The sequence below is a fragment of the Mirounga angustirostris genome, unplaced genomic scaffold (assembly GCF_029215605.1).
Source record: "Mirounga angustirostris isolate CCGP_5_RB_7025 unplaced genomic scaffold, mMirAng1.0.hap1 SCAF_12, whole genome shotgun sequence".
NCBI classification, from domain to species: Eukaryota; Metazoa; Chordata; class Mammalia; order Carnivora; family Phocidae; genus Mirounga; species Mirounga angustirostris.
The window spans coordinates 68720758-68747669 of NW_026991720.1; the positions used below are offsets into that span (position 1 = coordinate 68720758).

A 26912-nucleotide genomic window follows, 5' to 3' on the forward strand; every position below is an offset into this window, starting at 1 on the left:
TCGATATGCTGTCTGCAAGAGACTCATTTTAGACCCAAAGACACCTCCAGATTTAAAGTGTGTGGGGGGGGGAACAATTTATCATGCTAATGGACATCAAAAGAAAGCTGGGGTGGCAATCCTTAAATCAGAAAAATTAGATTTTAAACCAAAGACATAATAAGAGATGAGGAAGGACACTATATCATACTTAAAGGATCTATCCAACAAGAAGATCTATCAGTTGTAAATATTTATGCTCCTAACATGGGAGCAGCCAATTATATAAGCCAATTAATAACAAAATCAAAGAAACACATCGACAATAATACAATAATAGTAGCGGACTTTAACACCCCATTTACTGCAATGGACAGATCATCTAAGCAAAAGATCAACAAGGAACTAAGGGTTTTAAATGACACACTGGACCAGATGGACTTCATAGATATATTCAGAACATTCCATCCCAAAGCTACCAAAAACACATTCTTCTCAAGTGAACATGGAACATTCTCCAGAACAGATCACATCCTGGGTCACAAATCAGGTCTCAACTGCTACCAAAAGATTGGGTTCATTCCCTGCATATTTTTGGACCACAATGCTTTGAAACTGGAACTCAATCACAAAAGGAGAGTTGGAAAGAACTCAAATAATGGAGGCTAAATAGCACCCAACTAAAGAATGAATGGGTCAACCAGGAAATCAAAGAAGAATTAAAAAAATTCATGGAAACAAATGAAAATGAAAACACAACTGTTCAAGATCTTTGGGATGCAACAAAGGCAGTCCTAAGAGGGAAGTATGTAGGAATACAAGCCTTTCTCAAGAAATAAGAAAGGTCTCAAATACACAAATGAACCCTACACCTAAAGAGCTGGAGAAAGAACAGCAAACAAAGCCTAAACCCAGTAGGAGAAGAGAATTAATAAAGATCAGAGCAGAAACCAATGAAATAGGAACCAAAAGAACAGTAGAACAGATCAATGAAACTAGGATTGGGTTCTTTGAAAGAATTAATAAGATTGATAAACCCCTGGCCAGACTTATCAAAAAGAAAAGAGAAAGGATCCAAATAAATAAAATCATGAATGAAAGAGGAGAGATCACAACCAACACTAAAGAAATACAAACAATTATAAGAACATATTATGAGCAACTATACGCCAACAAATTAGACAATCTGGAAGAAATGGATGTATTCCTAGAGATGTATAAACTACCAAAACTGAACCAGGAAGAAATAGAAAACCTGAGCAGATCCATAACCAGCAAGGAAATTGTAGTAGTAACCTAAAATCTCCCAACAAACAGGAGCCCAGGGCCAGATGCCTTCCCAGGGGAATTCTAACTAACATTTAAAGAAGAATTAATACCTATTCTTCTAAAACTGTTCCAAAAAATAGAAATGGAAGGAAAACTTCCAAACTGATTTTATGAGGCCAGCATTACCTTGATCCGAAAACCAGACAAGACCCCACCAAAAAGGAGAATTACAGACCAATATCCTGATGAACATGGATGCCAAAATTCTCACCAAGATACTAGCCAATAGGACCCAACAATACATTAAAAGGATTATGCAATATGACCAAGTAGGATTTATTCCTGGGCTGCAAGTTTGGTTCAACATCCACAAATCAGTCAATGTGATACACTACCTTAATAAAAGAAAGGACAAGAACCATATGACCCTCTCAATAGATGCAGAAAAAGCATTTGACAAAGTACAGCATCCTTTCTTGATTAAAACTCTTCACAGTGTAGGAATAGAGGGTACATACCTCAATATCATAAAAACCATCTGTGAGAAACCCACAGCAAATATCATTCTCAATGGGGAAAAACTGAGAGCTTTTCTCCTAAGGTCAGGAACAGGCAGGGATGTCCACTATCACCACTGTTGTTCAACATAGTACTAGAAGTCGTAGCCTCAGCAATTAGACAACAAAAAGAAATAAAAGTCATCCAAATCAGCAAAGAAGAAGTCAAACTCTTGCAGATGACATGATACTTTATTTGGAAAACCCAAAGACTCCACCCCAAAACTGCTAGAACTCACACCGGAATTCAGTAAAGTGGCAGGATACAAAATCAATGCACAGAAATCAGTTGCATTTCTACACACCAACAATGAGACAGAAGAAAGAGAAATTAAGGACCTGATCCCATTTACAATTGCACCAAAAGCCATAAGATACCTAGGAATAAATATAACCAAAGAGGCAAAGGATCTGTACTCAGAAAACTATAGAATACTCATAAAAAATTGAGGATGACACAAAGAAATGGAAAAACGTTCCATGCTCATGGATTGGAAGAATAAATATTGTGAAAATGTCTATGCTATCTAGAGCAATCTATACATTCAAAGCAATCCCTATCAAAATACCATCAACTTTTTTTACAGAGCTGGAACAAATAATCCTAAAATTTGTATGGAACCAGAAAAGACCCCAAATACCCAGATGAATGTTGAAAAAGCAAAGCAAAGCTGGTAGCATCACAATTCTGGACTTCAAGCTCTATTACAAAGCTGTAATCAAGACAGTATGGTAGTGTCACAAAAACAGACACATAAATCAATGGAACAGAATAGAGAGCCCAGAAATGAACTCTCAACTCTATGGTCAACTAACCTTCGACAAAGCAGTAAAGAATGTCCAATGGAAAAAAGACAGTCTCTTCAACAAATGGTGTTGGGAAAATTGGACAGACACATGCAGAAGAATGAAACTGGACCATTCTCTTACACCACACACAAAAATAGACTCAAAATGGTTGAAAGACCTAAATGTGAGACAGGAGTCCATCAGAATCCTAAAGGAGAACACAGGCAGCAATCTCTTTGACCTCAGCGGCAGCAACTTCTTCCTAGGCACATTGCCAAAGGCAAGGGAAGCAAGGGCAAAAATAAACTATTGGGATTTCATCAAGATAAAGACCTTTTGCACAGCAAAGGAAACAGTTGACAAAGCCAAAAGACAACTGACAGAATGGGAGAAGATATTTGCAAATGACATAGCAGATAAAGGGCTAGTATCCAAATTCCATAAAGAACTTATCAAACTCAACACCCAAAGAACAAATAATCCAATCAAGAAATGGGCAGCGGACATGAACAGACATTTCTGCAAAGAAGACATCCAAATGGCCAACAGACACATGAAAAAGTGCTCAACATCGCTCGGCATCAGGGAAATCCAAATCAAAACCACAATGAGATACCACCTCACACCAGTCAGAATGGGTAAAATTAATAAGTCAGGAAAGGACAGATGTTGGCGAGGAGGCGGAGAAAGGGGAACCCTCCTACACTGTTGGTGGGAGTGCAAGCTGGTGCAGCCACTCTGGAAAACAGTATGGAGGTTCCTCGAATTTTGAAAATAGAGCTACCCTATGACCCAGCAATTGTACTATGGGGAATTACCCCAAAGATACAAATGTAGTGATTCGAAGGGGTACATGCACCCCAGTGTTTATAGCAGCAATGTCCACAATAGCCAAACTATGGAAAGAGCCTAGATGTCCATCGACTGATGAATGGATAAAGAAGATATGGTGTATATATACAATGGAATATTACACAGCCATCAAAAAAAAAAATTAAATCTTGCCATTTGCAATGATGTGGATGAAACTAGAGGGTATTATGCTAAGCGAAATAAATCAATCAGAGAAATACAATTATATGATCTCACTGATATGAGGAATTTGAGAAACAAGGCAGAGGATCATAGGGGATGAGAGGAGAAAACGAAACAAGAAGAAACCAGAGAGGGAGACAAACCATAAGAGACTCTTAATCTCAGGAAACAAACTGAGGGTTGCTGGAGTGGAGGGGGGTTGGAGGGATGGAGTGGCTGGGTAATGGACATTGGGGAGGGTATGTGTTGGGGTGAGTGCTGTGTATTGTGTAAGACTGATGAATCACAGACCTGTACCTCTGAAACAAATAATACATTATATGTTAATAAAAAAAAACCCACCATATTGCTAAAAAATGCCAACCATCGTCTGGTTTCAATGGGTCTTAATCTTTTTGCTGGGAGGGTGTCTTGCCTCGATGCTGATGGCTGCTGACTGATCAGGGTGGTGGTTGCTGAAGGTTGGGGTGGCTGTGACAATTTCTTAAAATAAGAGACCAGTGAAGTTTGACACATTGACTGACTCTTCCTTTCATGAGCCATTTCTCTCTAGCTTGCGATGCGGTTTGATAGGGTTTGACCCACAGTAGAACTTCTTTCAAAATTGAAATGAATCCTCTCAAATCTTGTCACTGCTTTATCAGCTAAGTTTATACAATATTCTAAATTCTTTATTGTCATTTTAATAGTCCTCACAGCATATTCACCAAGAGTAGATTCCATCTCAAGAAACACTTTCCTGGGGCACCAGGGTGGCTCAGTCAGTTAAGTATCTGACTCTTGATTTTGCCTCAGGTCATGATCTCATGATCTCAGGGTCATGGGATCAAGCCCCACCTATGGTTCTGTGCTCAGCAGAGAGTCTGCTGGAGATTCTTTCTCTCCCTCTCTCCTTCCCCCACCCCTCTTCTCATGCTCTCTCTCTCTAAATAAATAAAATCCTAAAAAAAAAGAAAAACACTTTCTTTGCTCTTCCATAAGAATCAACTCCTCATCTGCTGAAGTTTTATCATGAATTTTCAGGAATTCATTCACATCTTCAGGCTCTGATAATAACATCAAATATCACTGATCACAGATCACCATAGCAAATATAATAATAATGAAAAAATTTGAAATTTTGTAAGAATTACCAAAATGTGACACAGAGACACACAGTGAGCAGGTGCTGTTAGGAAAATGGCACCGACAGAGTTGCTTGATGCAGGGTTGCCACGAACCTTCCATTTAAAAAAAATACAATACCTGTGAAGACAATAAAGTGAAGTACAATGGAATGAGGTTTGCCTGTCTTCTTATGTGTTCTATTGATTTTTTTTTTTTTTTAAAGGGACACATGAGAGACTGGGATTGAATTTGAGGGATGCCAAAGAAAGTACCAGCATCCCTTCAGGACCAGACAGTCCAAATGTAAGGAACCCCTACTCCGCTCAGAGGGCAGTGACACCCCACTAAATAGGCTGAATGGAATAAGAAACTAGACGGAACAAATTGTGAAATCTGACCTAATTTGGAAGGCCATTTCTTTTCACTTTAATTTCTCCTAGAAGTAGCAGGGGGTTCATACATTCTAACTTGGCTTCCACATCATATGGATTTCTAAATTGTCTATACAATCTAATGTGTGTTTTGTTGGGCATAATTTGAGACTGAAATAATAAATGGGATGAAATTTTGGTCAAAGCTATGGAATGTTTTGGAATTAATTAGCATCCTATTACGACTGATTTCAGAGATTTCTGGGAATAAAAATTAAACTGTCCACCACTGGGCATAAAATAAACAAAGTAGCAGTCTGTGTTGTTGGGGAGATGCCCAAGAATAGGTTTAGGCTTACCTTATCAAGCTACTGATGGCCCCTTCTCCAAATGTGACAGTCACCCCATAAGTTTGATTATTAAACCTAACCAGATAATAGAATGAGAAGCTGGGGAGAGTAGAGGGAAACCATTCTCTATCTTATCTCACTTCATATAATGGCTCATCTAACAAGAGCTTGCCCTCCTAGGGGCATTCTGGTGAGGAAACTCTCCTCTGTAGTATTAGAAAGATGGAGGTGACAGTCATTGCTTTTTCATGGCCCAACACTGAGGGCTCCTGGCAACAGAATGCTATCCATTTCTTTGCTCTAGCTCTTGACTTCTGGAATTCAATCTGTCCCCTTTGGTGAACTGTACTATAGATACTTCACTAGTTTTGATATCAAAATGCAAACATCAACCAGAAAGAGTGTGTTCATATTACTTATATTTATTTTAGTATAATAAACACCAAATATAGGCATATATTTATACTTGTTATACCTATATTTATTATATTATATTTACATTTATTTTAGTATTCTACATTTATACTATAATGTAGAACACATCAAATAATGATAGAATATGACACATAATATATCCTATTTAAGACACTATATTATGCTTACATTTATTATATTATACTACTCTATAATTATAATAAATACAAAATTTATGGACCATAACACACCATATTGTATTGGTCTTCTAGGGCCGCCATAACAAAATACCACAAGCTGGGTGACTTAAACACAGAAATTTATGTTTTCATAGTTCTGGAGGTTGGAAATCCAAGATGAAGATGCCAATAGGACTTGTTGCAGATGACAATCTCTCTGTCTTCACGTGGTCCTTTCCTCTATGTGTATATGCTATCTCCACGTTGGGAGTTAGGGCTTCAACATATGGATTTCGGGGGACAAAGTTCAGCCTGTAACAAATATTTTATAGAGATTATATGGATTAACCATTTATGGAATACATAAGTATGGAATTAATCAACATTTTAAAAATCCAATATAAAATTATCTAATCCACCTAAACTGCCTTTTTAAATTAACAAACACTACACACACACACACATACACATCTTTGTAGTAGGTATAGAAGGCTACCTTTTAACCTCTAGGTGTGTGTCTGTGATGGTCCATTAATTATTTTGTGGTAGGGATGCTCTCTCTCTTTAAAGTGGCCCTCTAGGCCATTGCTGTGGATTGGAATCACTATGTGGGCCTTTGTCACATTGACTTTCACAGTTTCTGGCCAGAGAGTCGATCTTCCAATATGAGAGGAACAAAGTGACAGCAGATACTATGCAGCAGAAGTAGGTGTCATCAAGTTCTAAGTCACAAGGATTTTTATACTTAGTGAACCCTGATATGTTGGTCCTAGAATGGTTAGCTTTCCTGATAGGAGCTATCACTGAAATGGAGACAACTCTTATACATTGGTATCGATATTGTCCTGAGGACAAACTGGAGCTTAAGTTCTATATTCTGTACACTTATGCAATCTACACAGACTTGCCTTACAAAGGTAGGCTTCTGGGCATATCTGTCTTTCTCTTGCTCCCTGTTAAGCTCTTGATGGGTATGAAGCAGCTCATGTGCCTCCCTGGACTGGCTCTAAAAGTGTCTACTCAGCACACTTCTCACCTCATGTCCACAACCGAAATGGGAGAGAAGAAGTAGGACGGATAGCTTTAACCTAAGGCCCAAATTGCATTCTACAACTTAGCTTTACCATAATAAAGATTCATTTTTTTTTTAAGATTTTATTTATTTATTTGACAGAGAGAAACACAGCAAGAGAGGGAACACAAGCAGGGGGAGTGGCAGAGGGAGAAGCAGGCTTCCCGCGGAGCAGGGAGCCCGACGTGGGGCTCGATCCCAGGACCCCAGGATCATGACCTGAGCTGAAGGCTCAAATAATTATAGAGTTATTTGGTGTCTGCTTAACGACTGAGCCACCCAGGTGCCCCGAGATTCATTTTTTTTTATACCAATGAAACTAAGCTGGTTTTTGAAAAGATAAACAAAACAGATAAACCTTTAGCTAGACTCAACAAGAAAAAAAGAGAAAAGACTCAAATAAAATCAGAAATGAAAGAGGAGACATTTCAACTGATACCACAGAAATACAAAGGATCATTGAAGACTATCATGAACAATTATACACAAAAATTAGACAACCTAGAAGAAAGGGATAAATCTGTAGAAACATAATGGCCCAAGACTGAATCATGGAGAAACAAACTCTGAGCAAACCAATCACTAGTAAGGAGATTGAATCAGTAAAAAACAAACAAACAAACAAAACCTCCCAACAAACAAAAGTCCAGGATCAGATGGCTTCACTGGTGAATTCTACCAAATACTTAAAAAAGAAGGAATAGCAATTCTTCTCAAACTCTTTCAAAAAATAGAAGATGAAGGACATTTCCAAACTCATTTTACAAGGCCAGCATTACTCTGATACCAAAGCCAGACAAGGACGTACAAAAAAAAAAAAAAAAAAAATTATAGGTCAGTAGCCCTGATAATCATAGATATGAAAATCAACAAAATATTCATAAACTGAATTGAACAATACATTAAAAAAGGTCATACATCATGATCAAGTAGGATTTATTTCAGGGATAGAAGAATGGTTTAACATCTGCAAATAAATGAATGTGATACACCACATTAACAAAATGAATGGAAAAAATCATGATCATCTCAATAGATGGAGAAGAAGCATTTGACAAAATTCAACATCCATTCATGATAAAAAGCTCTCAACAAAGTGGGTATAGAGGGAACGTACCTCAAAATAATAAGACAAGCCCATAGCTAACATTATACTCATTAGAGAAAAGCTAAAAGCTTTTTCTCTAAGATCAGGAACAAAATAAGGTGCCCACTCTCACTACTTTAATTCACCATACTATTAGAAGACCTAGTCATAGTAATCAGACAAGAAGAAGAAATAAAAGGCATCCAAATGGGAAAGGAAGAAATAAAGCTATCTCTGTTTGTGGATGACATGATATTATACACAGAAAACCCTAAAGACTCTACTAAAAGCTGTTACTCCTAATAAACAAATTCAGTAAAGTGAAAATTTTGCCATTTGCCACAATGTGGATGGATCTTGAAGACATTATGCTGAGTGAAATAAATCCGACAGAAAAGGACAAATACCATATGATCTCAGTGACATGTGGAATCTAAACAAACAAAAACAAAACCTAACTCATAGACACAAAGAACAGATTGGTGGTTACCAGAGTTGGGGGATGAGGGAGAGGACAAAATGCATGAATGCAGTCAAAAGGTAAAAATTCCAGTTATAAATTAAATAAGTCCTGGGAATGTAATGTACAGCATGCTGTCTGTAGTTAATAATATTGCATTTATTGCATATTTGAAAGTTGCTAAGAGTAAATCTTTAAAATCCTCATCATAACAAAAAAATTTTTAAACAGTGTGATGGATGTTAGCTAGACTTCTTATGGTATCATTGCACAGTATATACACATATTGAATTATTATGTTGTACACCTGAAGCTAATACATTATATGTCAATTATATCTCAATTTAAGAATAATAATGAAAGAAAAAAATGCTTTTTAATTCACATCTAACTTTCTGCGTTCATTTTCAAGTAGGTTAAAAAGAGGAGAGAGGTAATCAATCAGCGAATGTTCTCCCAACCCCAACATTGCATTTTGATTAGTTTTGCCCCTAGTAACAAGGCTTAAATCTAATTCTCAGAATTGGGCATTATTTCAGTGTTGGACAGATGGGGTAATTTGATATGCCAATTTTGTGGTCCTAAAGCTAGTAAAATGCCATCACCCTACTGTGAATAATCTTAAGAACTGTGGGTAGTGTTGAAACTTGGGGTGGTACTTAGTTGACTCCAAGTTATAGAAATGAGCAAACCATAGTCTGAAAATAAATTTTGGCATAGAATGTACGATGTTGTGCTATTTTATTGGACTTTAACATAAGGTTGATGTAAATAAGATTTAAATAAGGTTGAAACCTCTTAGTAATAGAATAGAAAAAAATGTTTTCATTATTTTTAAGAAGAATTTTTATCTATAATGAATTTTCATGAGGAGGTGTTTTTGAGTATAACGCCCACCTATTTCTTCCATGGTTTATGACATGCACTGCTTGAGAAGAACTAGCCAATGATACAAAGTTATACAAGTGATAGTTAATTTGAATTCAGTGATTTTTTTTATCTAAGGTCTATAAGGCCAGATATAAAATAGTCATTAATGATCTTCAAGAGGTTCTCATGCTTTCTCTTTGGGATTATTGTCATGGGTCAAAATGGTATTCTGTAATTTATACTGATTTCCTGGAAAGCCGTATTCTAGATGTACGTGTGTCACCTATCTCTAGGGATTATCTGGGAATAGAATTAGGGAACTCTAGTGTGCGCTAAAAGAGTTCCTTGAGAGAAAAGAGACATGTAGCCTCCTTTTCTCTTATCGAGCCTTTCTATTTCTCAAGTAAACACTAATCAAAATAAAACATTTCAGAAATTTGGTGGTATATTCTACAAAAATAATTAAAATGCCAAAAATTTAATAAAGATCTTTTGTTTGCACTAAACAATGATGACATAGTGCCTGTTCACAAATGGCTTGGGCAACTATGGTGCCAAAGAGCAGTTGGGGTCTTCTGGCTGGAGAATCCTTGGGTGCTCATCTTTCAGTTGCACTAGTCTAAGGTCTGTGCCCAGTACTGTGTACCCCAAATCCTAGTCTAGTGTTTGGCACAATGAAAGAAATCAATAAATACCCAGGCACACAGACACACAGACTTATTTGTTTGTTTATTTCCATCCAGATTCCAGATTCTTTTCTATATTATACTTAAAGAAGCTGGAAATCAACACACACACACACAAACACATACACTCACTATTTATTTATTTTCATCCAGATTCTTTTCTACATATATCAAAGAACTCAGAAATCAATACACACACACACACACATTTATTTATTTATTTGGATCTAGATTCTTTTCTATATATTTAAAGAAGCTAGAAATCAATAAATATACAGACACATAGAGACACAGACATGAATTTAATTAATTAATTTTCATTGAGATTCTTTTCTATATATACTCAAGGAGCCTGTAAGTCAATTAATATACAGACACAGGGGTGCCTGGGTGGTGCAATCAGTTAGGTGACCGACTCTTTTTTTCAGCTCAGGTCATGATCTCGGGGTGGTGAGATCAAGTCCCTGGCTGCGCTCTGTGCTCAGCATGGAATTTGCTGAAGACTCTCTCTCCCTCTCCCTATGCCCCTCCTCCAGCTCTCTATCTCTCTTTTAAATAAATAAATCTTAAAAGAATATATACAGACATAGACACACACACACCACTTTATTTCCATCCCCATTCTTTTCTATATATATTTAAAGAAGCCAGAGATCAATAAATATACAGACACACACACACGCTTTATTTATTTATTTTCATATTCCTGTCTGTATATAAAGAAGCCAGAAATCAATAAATATACAGACATACAGACACACATGCATTTATTTATTTATTTCCAGATACTTTTCTGTGTATATTTAGAGAAACCAGACACACACACACACACATTTATTTATTTAGCTAATTAATTTCCAGATACTTTTCTATATATATTTAAGGAAGTCAGAAATCAATAAATATTCAGATACACACACACACACAAACACACACACATTTATTTATTTACTTCCACTTAGATTCTTTTTTACATATATTTAAAGAAGCTGGAAATCAATAAATTTATGGACACACACACACAGACATCTCTTTCTTTCTTTCCAACCAGATTTTTTTCTATGTATATTCAAACAAGATGGAAAAGAAGTTAATGGTGGGGGTTGGGTATGGGTATTTATTTCTTCAATAAAATATTAGGTGCTTGAATAATAACTTATATCACATATTTTATAGGTATGTACCAAATATTTTCTCATTGTGTTGTGCACATTATTTATGAATTCAAAACCATTCATCTTAGTTTTGATTATTATTCCATGAATAATTTTATCTTTCCCCACCATTAAGCTCTTCTCCCTTCTCGTATTCTTGATTTATCTGGAATTTGTTGGTGTATTTTTTGATGTATGGGTCAAAAGTGATTCTTCTTCACACTCTGATTACTTTTATGTGTTTTTTTTAAAGTTGTGTATTTTCCCATTGTTGTGTAACTTTTTTTTTTTTTTTTAAAGATTTTATTTATTTATTTGAGACAGAGAGAATGAGAGACAGAGAGCATGAGAGGGAGGAGGGTCAGAGGGAGAAGCAGACTCCCTGCCGAGCAGGGAGCCCGATGCGGGACTCGATCCCGGGACTCCAGGATCATGACCTGAGCCGAAGGCAGTCGCTTAACCAACTGAGCCACCCAGGCGCCCAGTGTGTAACTTATTTTGTATTACTAATATAACTTATTCAAGAAAGGTAAGAGTTTCCAATCAGTGAAACATAGATCTCTCTCAGGATTGACCAGAGTACCTGGGTGGCTCAGTTAAGTGTCTGCCTCTTGACTTTAGCTCAGGTCATGACCTCAGAGTCATGATCTCAGGGTCATGAGATTGAGCCCTGCAGCAGGCTCCATGCTGGGCGTGGAGCCTGCTTAAGATTCTCTCTCTCTCTTCTCCTCCCCTCCCCCTCACACCGCCCCTGCCCACTCATACTCTCTCTCTCTAAAAAAAAAAAAGATTGACCAACAAAAGTATATTTATGAAAATAAAGTATATTTATGTGTTTTAAGTTAAATAGTGTGGTCTTCATTTTAAACAATTGTTTTGGTTAATTATTGGCCTCAACTATGCTGGATAAGAGGGATTCTTTATGTAATTCGTATAGCTACAAAACAGACCTTGTTGATACCTCTCTAAACTTCTTTTGTAAAACTGTTCATGGATTTCAACAAATATTGCCATTGCTGTACAAAATAAGTTTAATGTTCTAGACTAGACTTGTGATCCAGTTGCATAATCTAATTTAATACAATCTTGAGGCTCAGCACATTTTTGTTTCCCCTAAGCTTTGTTTAATCATGTGGTTTATGGAGAGAGGTGGGGGTCAGGATGGGGAGGAGCCTAGGTGTCGCAAAACAAGGATGAATAGGATATTTCCATTTTCTTTCAAAGTGATTTGATTGATAGCTTTCCGCCATATTAATTTATAAGTAACTCTCCAGGCAGGCATTTGATAGGCATTTTGTTGTGCCCCCAGTCCCAATTTCCCCAATTCCACCCACCACTCTGTACACCTGTGGAAGTCTGTGTACTCTGGGCTGAATGGACAACTAGCCAGGGTAGCCTGATTCCAAGGAGAGACAGTTTTTAATTGTGTGTTTTCATCATTAGCTCCAGCTCCTTCCATTTAGTCACCATCTTCCTAGCACCCTTCCCAACAAACTATCGTGTTTATGTGACCACCACGTCATATGAACCCAGCAACTCTTTGAAACTGGCACATTAAAGTCCCTCTATCAAGTTTTCTATATGCAACCTATTACAACTCTGATGTCATTACGTTTTGAAATATGATAGGATAAGTGTCTCATGGACCCCACTTGTCACTTTTCCTTACATAACTTTCATGATGACTCTTTTAGTGTTAATTGGTATTTTAAAAATCCACATGCTCATTTCTGGCATATCACCATCTTACTTCATTAGTATGTCTTCCTTTCAGTCCTTACTAATGATTTGATAATTTTTCTATTAATAAATATCAAGTATTCCATGAAGGATTGATATTAAACAGAGTTTTTTTATTATGTCAATAGAACCACTATTAATTATGTGGCTTTATTTTATATGTTAAAGTTTTGCATCTTAAAGATTTTATATTGTATCAATAGAATATTAATTGTGTTGCTTTATTTTTATTTTATATGTAAAGTTTTGAAGCCAGGAGTAATTTAGTTGATTTCCTGAAGTATTCTGGATAATGGATACTGGGTTGTTTGATTGATGTGTTTATACCACCCCCCACTTCCAAACTTACCCCCACCCTCCCTCTAGACTCCTAGAACCTCCCCACTGCTCCACCTCTATTACTCCACCTTCCCTTCTCCCTTCCTCCCCTACTCTCCCCACTGTCCCATCCCTATTGCTCCCCGCCTTCGCTTCCTCCCCTAACCCTGTGCCTTTGATGTTGGTGGATGACGCTGAAATGATCAGGACACCGTTTGCACTTAACCACTAAATCTTTATTAATTGAATTTTTATTATAACATCAATACAATATTAGTAAGTAGAAATACAGCAATAAAATGGGGAAGGGTAGGGAGGTGGTAGGGGTAGGGAGAAAAGGCAGGGGTAGGTAGGAGGGCCACTGACAGGCTTCTTCTTCATCACTTTTCTGTAACTTCCATGAATATTTACCATCCTTAATTATCAATTTCATTCCAGCAAGAATTTCTCAAAGAGTATCTACTCATCTTATAACTCTCCAAAGGCTTTGCTCACAATCTGGATCCCTGGAGTTAATACCCAGGGCAAAGTTAAATTATTTATCCAATCACCTTTGAACTTTTTCCCACTAGAGTTTTATCCATGTCCAATTTGCCCTAAATAGGCTGATCTCCCTGCAGTTCCCTCTGAGTTTATTTGAAATCTTTAAGGGTAGCAATCATAGGGTAAAGGATCACAAGTAAGTACACATGTCCACTTATAGAGTTATCTAATACATAATATCATGCTAACTTTTAAACTAACCCCACCCACTTAAGATTACTTAATAGTCCCTCCCACCCTAAAATACTTATGATTATGTATATCCCCTATTACTTAAACTGATAACATAAAGAAATAAAAAACAATGCAACTTCCACAGACCAATTCCATCAATCACATTCTATAATCTGAAACAACAAAGAACTTTCAGTCCCACTGGATGTTCATTCTTCCGATGAAAATGCAGCATGGTTCCCACCCAGCTCTTCGTCTCGGCAGGTGGTCCTTCATTTCTGCCCAGGTCTTTCCAGCAGAGTGTTCTCTGTTGCCAATCTTGGAACTGTATCTGACATTCGACGTCTGTGGTAGATGACAAGCAGATCAATTCAGGAGCCCAAGAGGTACTTGCAAACTTAAACACAAATCCAGACTGCACTATATAGATGTGCCCCTCTTTATTTTATGCACCTGCAAGTTCCTTATGTCACCTCACCTGATTGAATCAAACTAATTCGCCATTTTCCAGCATCGAGTGCAAATACCTCATTGCTCAAACTAAATTGACCCTTCAGAAATGTATGTAAACTTCCTCCATTTCAAGATCTTAGCACGATGACCTTCACTAGTTCTCTCCAGGTTTGCCTAACAATGGGAGCTCCTATCTTCTTCTTCCTTGATTTAATTAACACCGACAATTTGGGTCAAAAGTTATCAAATTTGCCAATTTGTTTCAAAAAAAGGTTGACTATTGGCTTTAATAATTCTGATGTTTTGTTGTATGTCCTTTATGCTTTATTTTGCTCCCTTTCTAACTCCCTTAGAGATTTAATTTCTTTGCTCTTTCCTTTCTTATGAATAAAGGCATTTTGTGGGAAAAATGCCCCAAAAAACTTAAAGTATCCAATACACATAATCAACAGTAACAAAATAAACTCAGTGAAAGGAAACTTATTAAATTCTGATACTACAGAATAAATTGGAAATTACTTATCCTTAACACCTACATTTATAGATAGTATATATAGCAATAAAGCATAGAACACACTGCAACCAGTTTTTCACAAGCTTTACTAAACAGCCAAATGTGCGTCAGGGTCTTCATCCATGCGTTGCTGACCCATACCACCATGCTTTCCCTGACCGCTGCTGTCGTTGGCCAACATCTCCAGACTTCTGCTTGCAGTGATAGCGAATGTCCGTGTGCTCATGCCGGGGCTGCAGACGATGACCTACTTCTAGGCCCTCTGCAGCCTGAAGATCAAGTGACAACTGTAAATTTGACACAAAACAACTTGAATTCAAATGTATGGATGATGGGTTGATCTGAGGTAAACAGAAGTGACGCTTCAAAATAGTTCAGAAGCACAAACGCACCATTTTAAAGGTAATTACTCTAAAACACATGAGTGACTGACAAGCTTTCGGTTCCATTGAAGAAAATAAAAGGGGGAGGGGGGAGAGTTATTTGGAATTAAATAGCCAATTAGGTATCTTTTTTGAATTTGTAGGTCTTTTTGTGTGATTTTTAAAAGGCCCAATTGATAAAACTGAAGTCCTATATGACGTTAAACTAGCAGATTGAAGATGAATGGCATGAACTACTATAGAAATACTCCAGTTCTGAGGAGCCTCTCATTCACAGTGTTGTAAGAGAAGTTCACAGTAAAGAAATATGTTGTACTATGTTACTTATCAATTTTAATTAGTTTAACAGTAAGAATTGGATAGTACTTCGGAATTCAATGGAAATAACTCCTGAAAGCAGTCACCACTTTAAAACACTGTTAAAAGACACTAGTCACCTACAGCTAAAACTTTTAACTATTTAAACATGCAAGAATAAGGGTGGGTGATAATGAATGGGTGAAAGAGGATGTGGATAAAAAATGAAACTTCACCGTTAAGACTCCTCTTCATGACACACAATTTGAAATCTATACCATGTTGTCTACTGCTCAAACCGTGTTTTGGCAATTGGAGGTTGTGTACTGAAACACAAGCCTCTTGAAGCCTGCCTCTTTCTTCTCCATGCGTGGCAGCAAAATGGAGTCTCAGCAGCCAGGCAGGAAAGATGACACAAATCCTGCAGCAGGGTTAATGGCAGTAGTAAAGAATTAAACAGAAAGAGAGAGATTAGACAGAGAGTTCAAGGTAGTAGCAAAAGACCAGGCTAAAGAAGTCAGGCAGTCCCAGGTTAGCACAAAGCATCCAGGAGACTAGATGTCGTCACTGGATTGAAGACAACGCTTGTGTTGTCTGTCGCTTTGAGTCATCTGAGTTGCTTTGAGGCCTTTCATTCTTGGCAGCTTCTTTTCGTCTCCGTCCTCTAGAGGGGACCCCTTTCCACTGTGTGAACTCTGATCCTTTTAAAGTGAGGTTACCCATCAGGCCACCCTCTGGATTTAAAGCTCATTAAAGAAGTCCATATCTTCAGGACAGTGTCCAGTGCCCCAATTCCTCTTCTTTAAAGATATCCCTCGCAGGCATAGGAGTGTGGGTCTGGGTGCTAAATTCATGTCCCCTCTCTAAGCATCCTCATGCTACAGTCTAGTGAGGGGACTGATGATGAAATGCCCAGATGCATATGGAGGCAGACACATGGAGAGATGCTTCCAACACTTTAGGTGATCCTCTTCCAGCCAATTAACAACACTTCTGAAATTTCTTCTGAATACCAGGACACGTTGGTAACATTAACTCAGAGTCTCTTAAGAGCTGGGTACAGGACTGCAAGGTAGTCATGCCTCATAAACATCTAACACACCTGGAGCCACCAACAGTCTCTGGTTACCAGGTTTAACATTTTGTGGAAGCCATTACTGGCATGATGATGGTAAGGTGTTGTGAGAAAGCCAGAGTTCTTGGGTACATGTGATTTGCACCAGGGTGTGAAGGCACACTCAACATGCAAGAGTCCCTTCTGAGAGAGCACTTCCTTCTGAGGCCTGAGGTGTTTCTGTTGCAGGGGTTTTGCCTGCTCCTGGGAGAACCGGTCCAGTTGCTGCTCCTTGAGAATTAACGGAACCATGAACGCGGAATTTGAAGATGGTGAAGTTTCTAAGGGTGCAGCAAAAAGATCACGGAAGCCGTTTTACACTGCACCAACAATTCTGGCTTCCTTAATAAGGCGTCGGTCCTCCAGTGATGTAAAGAGAGTACCGAGACTGCAAGAAAAGTCATGTCGTCCTCCTTCGTGTCTCCCCCTCCATAAAGAAATCAGCATTTCCTGTGTTTGCATCAGCTTCTCTGTAAGTGTTAAACGTGGAATCTGGCAGCCTATTAATTTAAATGGTGACAGAGGTTTCTAGCAGGTAAAACCCAGGCTTCCAGGATTCGCTGGGAAGTAAACTTGTCACGAATTTTAGTTAAATTGGCAGTTAAAGTGGGAAACTGAGAATTTGTTGGTAAGTATTCTGTCGCTCTCAGAAAATGGCAGAGGTCTTCTGGTGCTTTTTTAGGCTGTGCGCCAGTCCAGGGTGGCCCTGACCTTTCCGTAGCCGTTTCAGAGAGGGCTGTGCCTCAGGTTGGCCTGAAGATGCAGTAGCCTAATTTAGCACACAGTCACTGACTGAGAAGCTCAACAGGAGTAAATCTGAGGGTAGAGATCCTGAAGGACACGACGAGTGTTTACATGGTGCTGTAAGATGGCGGCGGCGGCGGCGGCGGAGGCGGCGGCGGCGGCTGCGGTGGCGGATACTGGGGTACCGGAGGCTGGCGGTACCAATGCGGATTCCAAGTGATCATCACGGGGACATAGAGCGATCGTCCATGTCCATCTCGCCCCACGGGGTACCAGGCGAATCCTACTGGGTAGGTCGGGTACGTGGCGTATGTGGGGTACGTCTGGTATCCAGGTATTGGAGGTACGTATTCAGTGTACGTTGCCAGGTGAGCCTGGTCATCCAAATTTGGAATGGAGAGTCGAGGATACTGATTCTGGATGGTGAAACTGTTGGGAGCTCGGCAGTCGTAGGAAACTTGCAGTTTCCACCCCCTCTTCACCTGGAGAACTTGGGCTCCATTCGGGGCGATTGTTGGAGTAATCAGCCCGTCTTTCACGTTTCTGGCCACAAAATCTCGCAGGGCTGCCATTTCGGGTTCGGACAGTGAGTAGACGTGTCCGCTGGGAATACTGTGCGCTCCAGGTATCATTTCGATGGTGGGGTCAACCAGGCGGTGATCCGGGTAGACGTTTTCATCCACTGGAGTGTACACATTCTGGACATAGTAATACCTCACCGGTTGGTAAACTCTGTATCCATCCACCGGGTAGTAAAACGATGGCTGTGCTGGTGGTGGGAGCGACGGAGGTATTGGAGAATACATCCGGCAGTGGTATCGGCAATATTCAGAATCAAAGACGATCGATCGGGTGCTCCATGTGATGTTGGGGTCGTGTGTGCTTAGCCAGCGCACCCCTAGGACGACAGGGAAGAACGGAGACTGAGTCACATCGAAAGACAGCACCTCACGGTGATCTCCCAGGTCGACTATCAGGTCGTGCGTTTCGTGGACAACTGGGCCCGATGCTATGGGGCGTCCATCAATTGCTTCTACCAGTATTGGCCAGTCCTTGACCCTCAGAGGAATTCCATTTTGGGCAACGTATTCGTGATCGATGAAGTTGCCAGAAGCACCAGAATCGATCATGGCTCGGACGAACAGGGTGTGTCTGCCCGGGAGATGAATCTGGAGCATCACTTGCAAGTGTGGAGATGAAGCATCATCTTGTGGGGACCTTATTATTTCTGGCCCGGTCGCTGAAGGTCCCTCTACAGCGGGGCCGGGGAGTTTCCCGCCGGTGAAGCCTTTGAGGCCTTGGCAGGACAGTTGTCGGCGTAGTGACCTCCATTTCCGCAGTAGAGGCAGAGGTTCAGCTTTCTGCGTCTTTCTTTTTCTTCCTGGGTCAGGCGCATGCGGGCGCCGCCCACAGGCTCGGTTGGATCTACCTGGTGGTGGCTCGTGATGTGCGGCAACACGAGCGCGCGCGGCGGGGAACGCGGCTTGCGAGCTGCGGCCGCTCTGGCCAGCCTTCTCTCGATGTGGATGCATTGGCCGATCAGCGCCGACAGCGACTTGGCCACTTCGAGGCGCGACAGCTCTGCCTGAATGTGGTCGCTGAGGCCCTCGTGGTACTGGTCAATCAGGGCGGGCTCGTTCCAATCCAGGTCCTGGGCAATCATCTGGAAGGCGTTGGAGTAGTCGATGACTGACCCCATGCCTTGGCGCAGACGTCTGATCTTGCGTTTGGCGGCCTCTCGCCTCTGAGGGTCTTCAAACACGTGCTTCATTTCAGTCATGAAGGCTGGGTAGTTGTGCATCAGGTAGTGGGATCGCTCCAGCTTCGCAGAGGCCCAGCGCGCGGCACGGCCGGTCATCATGCTTGTCACGAAGCAGACGCGGACGCGATCGACTGAGAAATCTCTGGTGCTCTTTTCCATGAAGAGCTGGCACTGAGCCATGAAAGGAACCAGCATGTCTGGGTTGCCGTCAAACTTCTCGGGAAGGTCATCTGGGCACTCTTCCTCTAACGGAGTGGGTGGGGCAGCAGCCGCCGCAGCACCTCGGAGCTCGATGTCATCCTCCTCATCCTGAGGGGCAGGCTCCACTTGCTCACGAAGGGAGGTGTTCTCCTCTGTGAGCTTCTGCACCTGGTTCTGCAGGTTGTTGTTCTCCTCGGACTGCTTCATGACCTTCTCTCTGAGGTTGTTGATCTCTTCAGAGAGATCGTCCCGCCTTCGTTCGGCCAGGTTGGGAATGTACTGGCCCCTTTGGGCGCTGCGTGAGGATGAAGAAGAGGAAGAGGAGGAGGAGCAAGAGGAAGAGGAGGAGGAGGGGCCGTTGGGGGGAGGAGGAGGAGGAGGAGGTGGGCAGTCGGGCCCCAGGGTGAGAGCTGGGGTGGGAGGAGACCTCCCAGGTGTAGCTTCGCTCCTGTGGGGATGGAGGCCCGGATCCTGGCCTCCTCTTCCACCCTTTCTTCTTTTTGTTTTCAAAAGCTTTTTGTTTCTGGAAATTAAGATAAAAGCATAAATTTTAACATACACATTCAAAGCAGCACATTATAAAAAAGACTTTAGCATTTAAAGTAGCCACTAAAGTACTTTAAATACATGAGTATTTAAAGTAGCCAGCCACTAAAATACTTTAAATACATGAGTATTTAAAGTATCCACTAAAATACTTTAAATACATGAGTATTTAAAGTATCTCTTTGCTCTACTTGCTTAAATTAATAATTAATAAGCAAACACAAATCTTGCAAAAGGGAGAAAGGAGTTAATCAATTAAGACAATAGATAACAAAAAGCACCCTACTTTTTCATGTCCAAATGACCTTTTTCTCCTCAAAGTTCACATGTTTATTATGATTCAACAATTCATAACTATATCAACAGCAAATTTACCTTCACTGACTATAAAAGAATGCCAAGACATTCTAAACAAATAGTTTTGTATCAAGAGAGCACCTCAAGAAACTTTCAAGTCAAAGATGGAGACCAAATAAAAACACACAAGCAGAGCCAAAATGCCTGTTATTAGACAAGTTACCTGAAAAATTGCTAATATTCCAGCCAATAGGGAACCAAAAAAAAAAAAAAAAAAAAGAGTGGGGGGATTAGAATCACAATGCCTATATTCATCAACCCTGGGGAAAGGGGGCACTATCTCCATGGAGGTTACTAAGTCATTATCAAAAACCCACAGGGTTGTCTAAATCCGACCGTAATCTGATTTCCCAAAGAGAATTCCCTAAGGGACAGAAGTGGCACTGAGCAGCAACATGTGTCTATCAGTTTCCCTCCTTATTATGCAGTCAATCAACAAACATTAATTGATACCTCCTAGGCTAGGAAGAGCTGGGCTATAAAATGGGACATTCAAAGAAGCCCAGTAATAGTACACCTCAAACTTATAATATGGATTTAATTAAATAATGCAGGAAAAGCAGTGAATATTCAACTGTTAGCTAATATTAATAAAGTTATTAATAAGAAAGGTAACTTTCTGTGTGAAGAGGCTAAAATGAAAACAGGGAAGGGCTGTAACTATGGCAACCGAGGCATGCATTTCCCACCTAGAGATTAGTTAATTTTATTTTTTTGGATATACTGTTGGCCAAACAAATCCAGGGCCTCACTTGATTTGCAGGTCACCAGTTTGCAATTTCTAGTTTTTAAACAAGTTTTTAACAGCACAGCCCCATCCAAAAGTTTGTAACTTAGAGCAAGACAGGGCTGTACTCCTTCCTAGGTGGTGAGTAGCTATATGGGGGGGTTAGGGGGAGTGGGGAGATTAAAATTCTTAGTTATGGGTATGGTGACAATAAATCACACATACAATAAATCAGCCAACATAGGAGTTTAAAAATGCATACTTTTTTGGGGGGGGGATCCTGTTAAAAAGAGGGTTAAATGCATTTATAGTAACTTAATTATTTTAACTTTTTAATATTTTTTAAATGAGCATTAAATTCTCATATTTGGAATACTTCAAGAAAGTGCTCAAAAGTTTAAAAACATAATTTATAAAGCAGGCAGATTGCCTGTTCACCAAATTTTAACTTGGCAGTCCTGGCCACCTGTTCTTCTCTGATCCATCAAGGCAAAAATGGACACTAAATTAATTATATTAATTAAAAATCACAAAGATAAATGTGTTAATCAAAGAAGTTAGGTGAAAAATAGCTAGTATTTCAGTAAGGTACAAGGGAAAAAAAAAGGCGGTGGTAATCAAACATGATGCATGTATACTTTAGCCTTGTCTCTGGCTGTAGAGACATATCCCTTCCTCCTCCTTCCTTAAAACCCCTCATAGCTCTTTAGGCCCCTCCCCTGCACCCCCACACCCCAGCCCCAGCCACTTTCTCTATGCTCTGCACTGTCCTTGGAGTGGCTGTATAGCAAGCAGAGTCTTTAAGGGACAGAATTACTGTGCCATTTTAATAGTTTTAATTGGCATTCAAGATAAAATATTCTAAATAGTCTGAAAGTTTAGAAAATAACACATCATAACCTGTGACACTGTTTCATTTCCAGCTCCTTAAAGATAATTGTATTAGTGACACTCAAAATATAAGGTCACAAAATAGTGCAATTTTTGTTAAAAGTTATTTTTATTTTAATTTTTATTTCATAAAATGAAATTATTTAATAAAAATTTTTATTTAATAAATGTCTCATTTATTAAAAGCTTTAACGTCCCATTAAAAAACAACTAATAAGCACAAGTCAGGTGACTCAAGTGCCACTTCTGTCACCTAGACAGTAATACTTTCAAAACTTAGAGAGAAGACTTCTGGAAAGGCATTCAGAGCATGGCCTGGCGCTGCCTGACCCAGGTCAGGAAGGTTAACAACCTACATGTCAATCACAGTCACTGGGGTGAGCTTTATTGAGGCCCAAGTCTGATGGTTTTAACATCTGCAAAACACAATAATAGGACAGATATAACAACATGTTCAGAAATCAGCAAACAATCATTGTATTGTTTAGGGTACCAGAAGATCAATAAAGGTTAAAAATTCAAATGCTTTGTAAGGTAACATAAAAGTGAGAAGAAACTGGAGTTAAGACAATAAGGAGGGGGCTGTGACTATGTAATTTGGGGATATATGTCCCCTCCCAAAGACATTAAATTCTTTAACAAATTTTTAATCCAGTGCTGGTCAAATTAAGGACCTTATCTGACCTGCAAGTTCACCAGTTTGAGACCCCTGACTTTTACCAAGATCAGGCATCAGGTACCCACCCCTGGGGTTTTTAACTTTGGGGTGAGACTCTAAGTCCTAAAGGAGATAACTGTCCAGAGAAGAGTAGGTTAACCTTTAAAAGTGATAGGAGGGTGAGCAGGCAGGTTAACATTCAGTGTAAATAAAGTTTAAAAATATTTAAATAGCAACTACAGCACCAGTTAACATGGAAACAGGAGCACTGTGACTTGATTTGAATTACAGAACTATGACTCCTTAAACCCGCCCCCCCTACTAGGGGCTGGATTGCCGAGATGGGGTCAAGAGGCCCCATTCCTAAAACCTGAAAGGACACGCAGCATAGAGCCAAGCCACATGGGACTGATGTCACCTTTACATATGAAAAAGAATTCAGTGTTAGTCTATATAGGAATTAAATACATTTGATTAATCTTTGACTCTTCATGATGACGTCTAAAAACTTCTTTTCCCCAAACACACCAAAGAGTAACAGTAGCCAAAAACCATTGCACATTAAATATCTCATTAAAAAATGACACTTCATTAAGCAACTCTTAATTGCTTTACATTTTCAAATGTCCCAATTTTTTTAGTACCATGTGTACTATTTGAGAAATGCAAATTATATTAATACACACGTTTTTACCATTGTTTTGAACTTTAAAAGAATGCAGATAACAAATTTCCAAAGGGGGTGGGGGTTAGGGGGGCAAGGTGGGCCTGGGGACTGACTGAAAGCTGTAATTACTTTAAGTATAAATATGTAAAAATATGTAAATTGTATACTTGTTGTGGGGGGTGACAGGTATTTGGGAGTCAAAGTCCTGGCTTATGGCTTATAATATAGGATACCAGGTTTTAAAAGTTATGTTTAGTTAGAAACATAAACATGGTACTCTGACTGGAGATAAGGCATCAATTTGTTTTATATATATATTTTATAATGCCAGTTAAAACCCTCCAATCTATATTTTGTAATGTAACCACTTGATGTTACATTATACAAAATTTAAATATGACAATTATGTACCACCATTAAGTATTCCATTCACCCCAAATAATTAGCTTTTGCTTTTCATTTTTAAAAAGCTAATTATTTTAAATATCTTATATAAGTATAGTCTTGTATTATAATTACAGCTTACATTATTGGAGTTTAAAAATGCATACTTTTTTGGGGGGGGGGAATCCTGTTAAGTGGGAGAGATAAGGCAAGCAATGCCTTGGACAATCCAGGACAGCAAAGCACCATAGGAAAAAACCAGGAAACACCTGCAGACACCAAAGGTGGCACTGAAAAAGCCAATTTACTCTGGTCATTTAACACATATTTAATGAATGCTTACCATGTGCCAGGCACAATTAATATGTAGGCAAGTTAGCCAGGGCTAATCCCTTCGAGTTCCAAGGAAAAAAAACCCATCTTCATAGGCACACAGATAAACACCTCATCCTTGCCCCAAGGCCAGGCCAACAGTACCAATAAGGCACTTAAAACTCCTATGAAACACAGTTCAAGGTATTCCTTATTTTGTGTCCACCAAAGAATCTGATTCCAGTAAGCCACCACAAGTGTCCATTAGTGTCTCAAAAAAACCTTAAATGTTAAAGTATTTAAAACAATTTATTTTTCATTTGTAGTAAAAACATTTAGCTGGATTGCCCTTAGGGGCACCAGCCATGTCTGCTCAGAAGCACTTTTCATAACCCACTATCAAGTTTAAATTGTGGAATTGTGTTATTTAATATATGCAAAGCACTTGCAAAAAGTGCTTATAAATCCCAGGTATAATGACTATCGTTGCTAATTGTTCTTATTTATTATTCTTATATTTATTAGACACTAGTGGATAAAAAGCAAAATCGACACCGCCAAGAAACCGCAGGAGGGACGGGCTGTGCATCCAGGTTCAGGCAGCGAAAACAGTGAAGGCACGCAGGCGCAGAGGAGGTGGGCCTGTAGGGCGGGGCTGGGGGCTGACACTGCGCAGGCGCAGGCGGACACTGGGAGGCGGGGCCATAGGCCACTTCGGAAGAGGCAGGCTCAGGGAGGGGACAAGCTTTGGAGATGAGGTGTCTGGGCAAGCCACCTCAGAGGAGGCAGGCCTAGGGAGGGGCGCTTGGGGGTATCGCCTCAGAGGAGGCAAGCTCAGGGGGCAGGGGAGAGCCACCTCAGAGGAGGAGTGCTCAGGGAGAGGCGGAGTCTGGGGGGGAGCAGCCTCAGAGGCGGGCTTGGAGAGGGAGGGTCTGAGGGAGCGGCCTCAGAGGAGGTGGGCTCAGGGAAAGGCGGGGTCTGAGGGAGCGGCCTCAGAGGAGGTGTGCTCAGGGAAAGGCGGGGTCTGAGGGAGAGGCCTCAGAGGAGGCGGGCTCAGGGAAAGGCAGGGTCTGGGGGGGAGCCACCACAGAGGAGGGGGCTCAGGGAGAGGCGGGGCTGGGGAGAAAGGGTCTAGAAGGCGCGCTCTAGGAAGGCGCGCTGCAGAGGAGGCGCGCTCTGAGGAGGCGCTGGGAGGCGCTCAGCACGCTCTGAGCAGATACTGCAGAGAAGGCGCGCTAGAATGGGCGGGGCAGGCCTGAGACTGGCTGTTTGCCTCTCCCAGGATCCCCCCTCCCAAAACCCCTCCCACCAGCCTCCACAGCCAGATTCATTTCATGCAACAGAGCAATCACCCCCAGATCCAACACCCCCCCATACTAAGCAAACCAACAGTTTCCACAAACTGTTGCTGGACGCCAATTCGCGCCACCTTCACAACTACACCGCCACTTCAATCAAGCGCAACTAGACAAGGCAGCCCGCTCTGCCACCACCAAAAGATTCCCTTATACACTCAAGTCAGCGCCCCTCCACTCCACTGCTATAGCAGGAATGGTGTGGGCAGAATGTTAAACACTAATTTTTGCCCGGGGCTCCATTTTGTCTAACAGCACCATCATGCAGACAACCATCCTGCAGAAAAACATAGTGGGAGCCATTCCAAAAGGTGTGTTAGAGACAAAGGGTGGGGTCCCCCACTAAAAAGACAGAGTAATCTTACTCTGCAGCTCTTGTCCCTTTACAGCTGGTTTCTTTGTGGCGTAAAACAGTGCAGCTTGTATACCTCTGCAGCTGTTACTACTTTTAGCGCATTTTAGGTGTAAATTCTCTGCAGCTCATGTACCTCTGCAGTTCCTGTGCCTTGTAGCACAATGAAGCGCTGTTGTAGTGCGAATGGTATCATTTTTGTAGCGCTAATCTGCAGCTCAGATTTTGTAGCGCATTTAAAGCGCAAATCAGTCATCAGTCTGCAGCTCATACACTGCTGCAATTCATAATGGTTTGTAGCGCATTGAAGCGCCCATCTATCTATAGCGCATTTAACGCGCTTATCAGTTTGTAGCGCATCGAAGCACCCATCAGCCTGTAGCGCATTGGAAGCGCCAGGCTATAGCGTATTTGAAGCGCTTATCAGTTCATAGCATATTGAAGCGCCAATTAGTTTGTAGCGCCTATCACTACGTAGCGCTTTTGAAGAGCAAATTGCAAATCGGTCTGCAGCTCATGTCTGTCTACAGCACTTATCTGGACTTGAGTCCTGGAAATCAAAGCCCTGAAGGCTTGGTTTCTCCACTCTGTTTTGGGGTACTGCCAGTGAAGGCGTGACAAGATTTGCGTGGAGACATTCAGGGGCACTACTCCATCTCCCGCAGCTCCCGAAAAGGACAGAGAATGAATGTGATCTTAATAAAAGAAACATCCTCACCGCATACTCACCACGCGAGGACTCCTCTGCGAAGACAGGAGGACGGGGTCCCACACCTGTGCCACGCGTGGGTTCCGCTGGGTGCTCCGCAGCCCGGAGTGGCTCCGGACGCGAGCCCGCTCAGCGGACCTTTCGCGAGGCTCGGTGGACCCTCTTCGCTCTTCTCCCCAGGTCGTAGTCAGGTTTCTTCGACACACACCAACCGAAGTTGAAGCGCGTGTACCGGGAGCGCCGACTGGGAGCCTTATATAGGCTGAACAGAGGAGGGGGGCGCCAAATCCCAGTGTGCTCCGCGAGTTAGGGGGGCGGAGGGGAGCGGAGGC

At 40.8% G+C, this 26912-nt stretch overlaps 1 protein-coding gene and 1 long non-coding RNA gene across 2 annotated transcripts; both read right to left on the minus strand.

The window, feature by feature from the left end:
• Positions 1-13658: 13658 nt before the first annotated feature.
• Positions 13659-26723, minus strand: PEG10 (paternally expressed 10). The gene is given in 3 exon segments (XM_045864681.3): positions 13659-18938; positions 18941-20145; positions 26590-26723. Coding segments are annotated over 3 exon segments (2382 nt in total). The 5' UTR covers positions 26595-26723; the 3' UTR covers positions 13659-17766.
• On the minus strand, positions 13659-26902 carry LOC135362111 (uncharacterized). The gene is made up of 2 exons (XR_010406533.1): positions 26601-26902; positions 13659-15408 (listed from the first exon to the last, which is right to left on the minus strand). It is a non-coding gene; the product is annotated as an uncharacterized LOC135362111 (long non-coding RNA).
• Between the last annotated feature and the right edge of the window lie 10 nt (positions 26903-26912).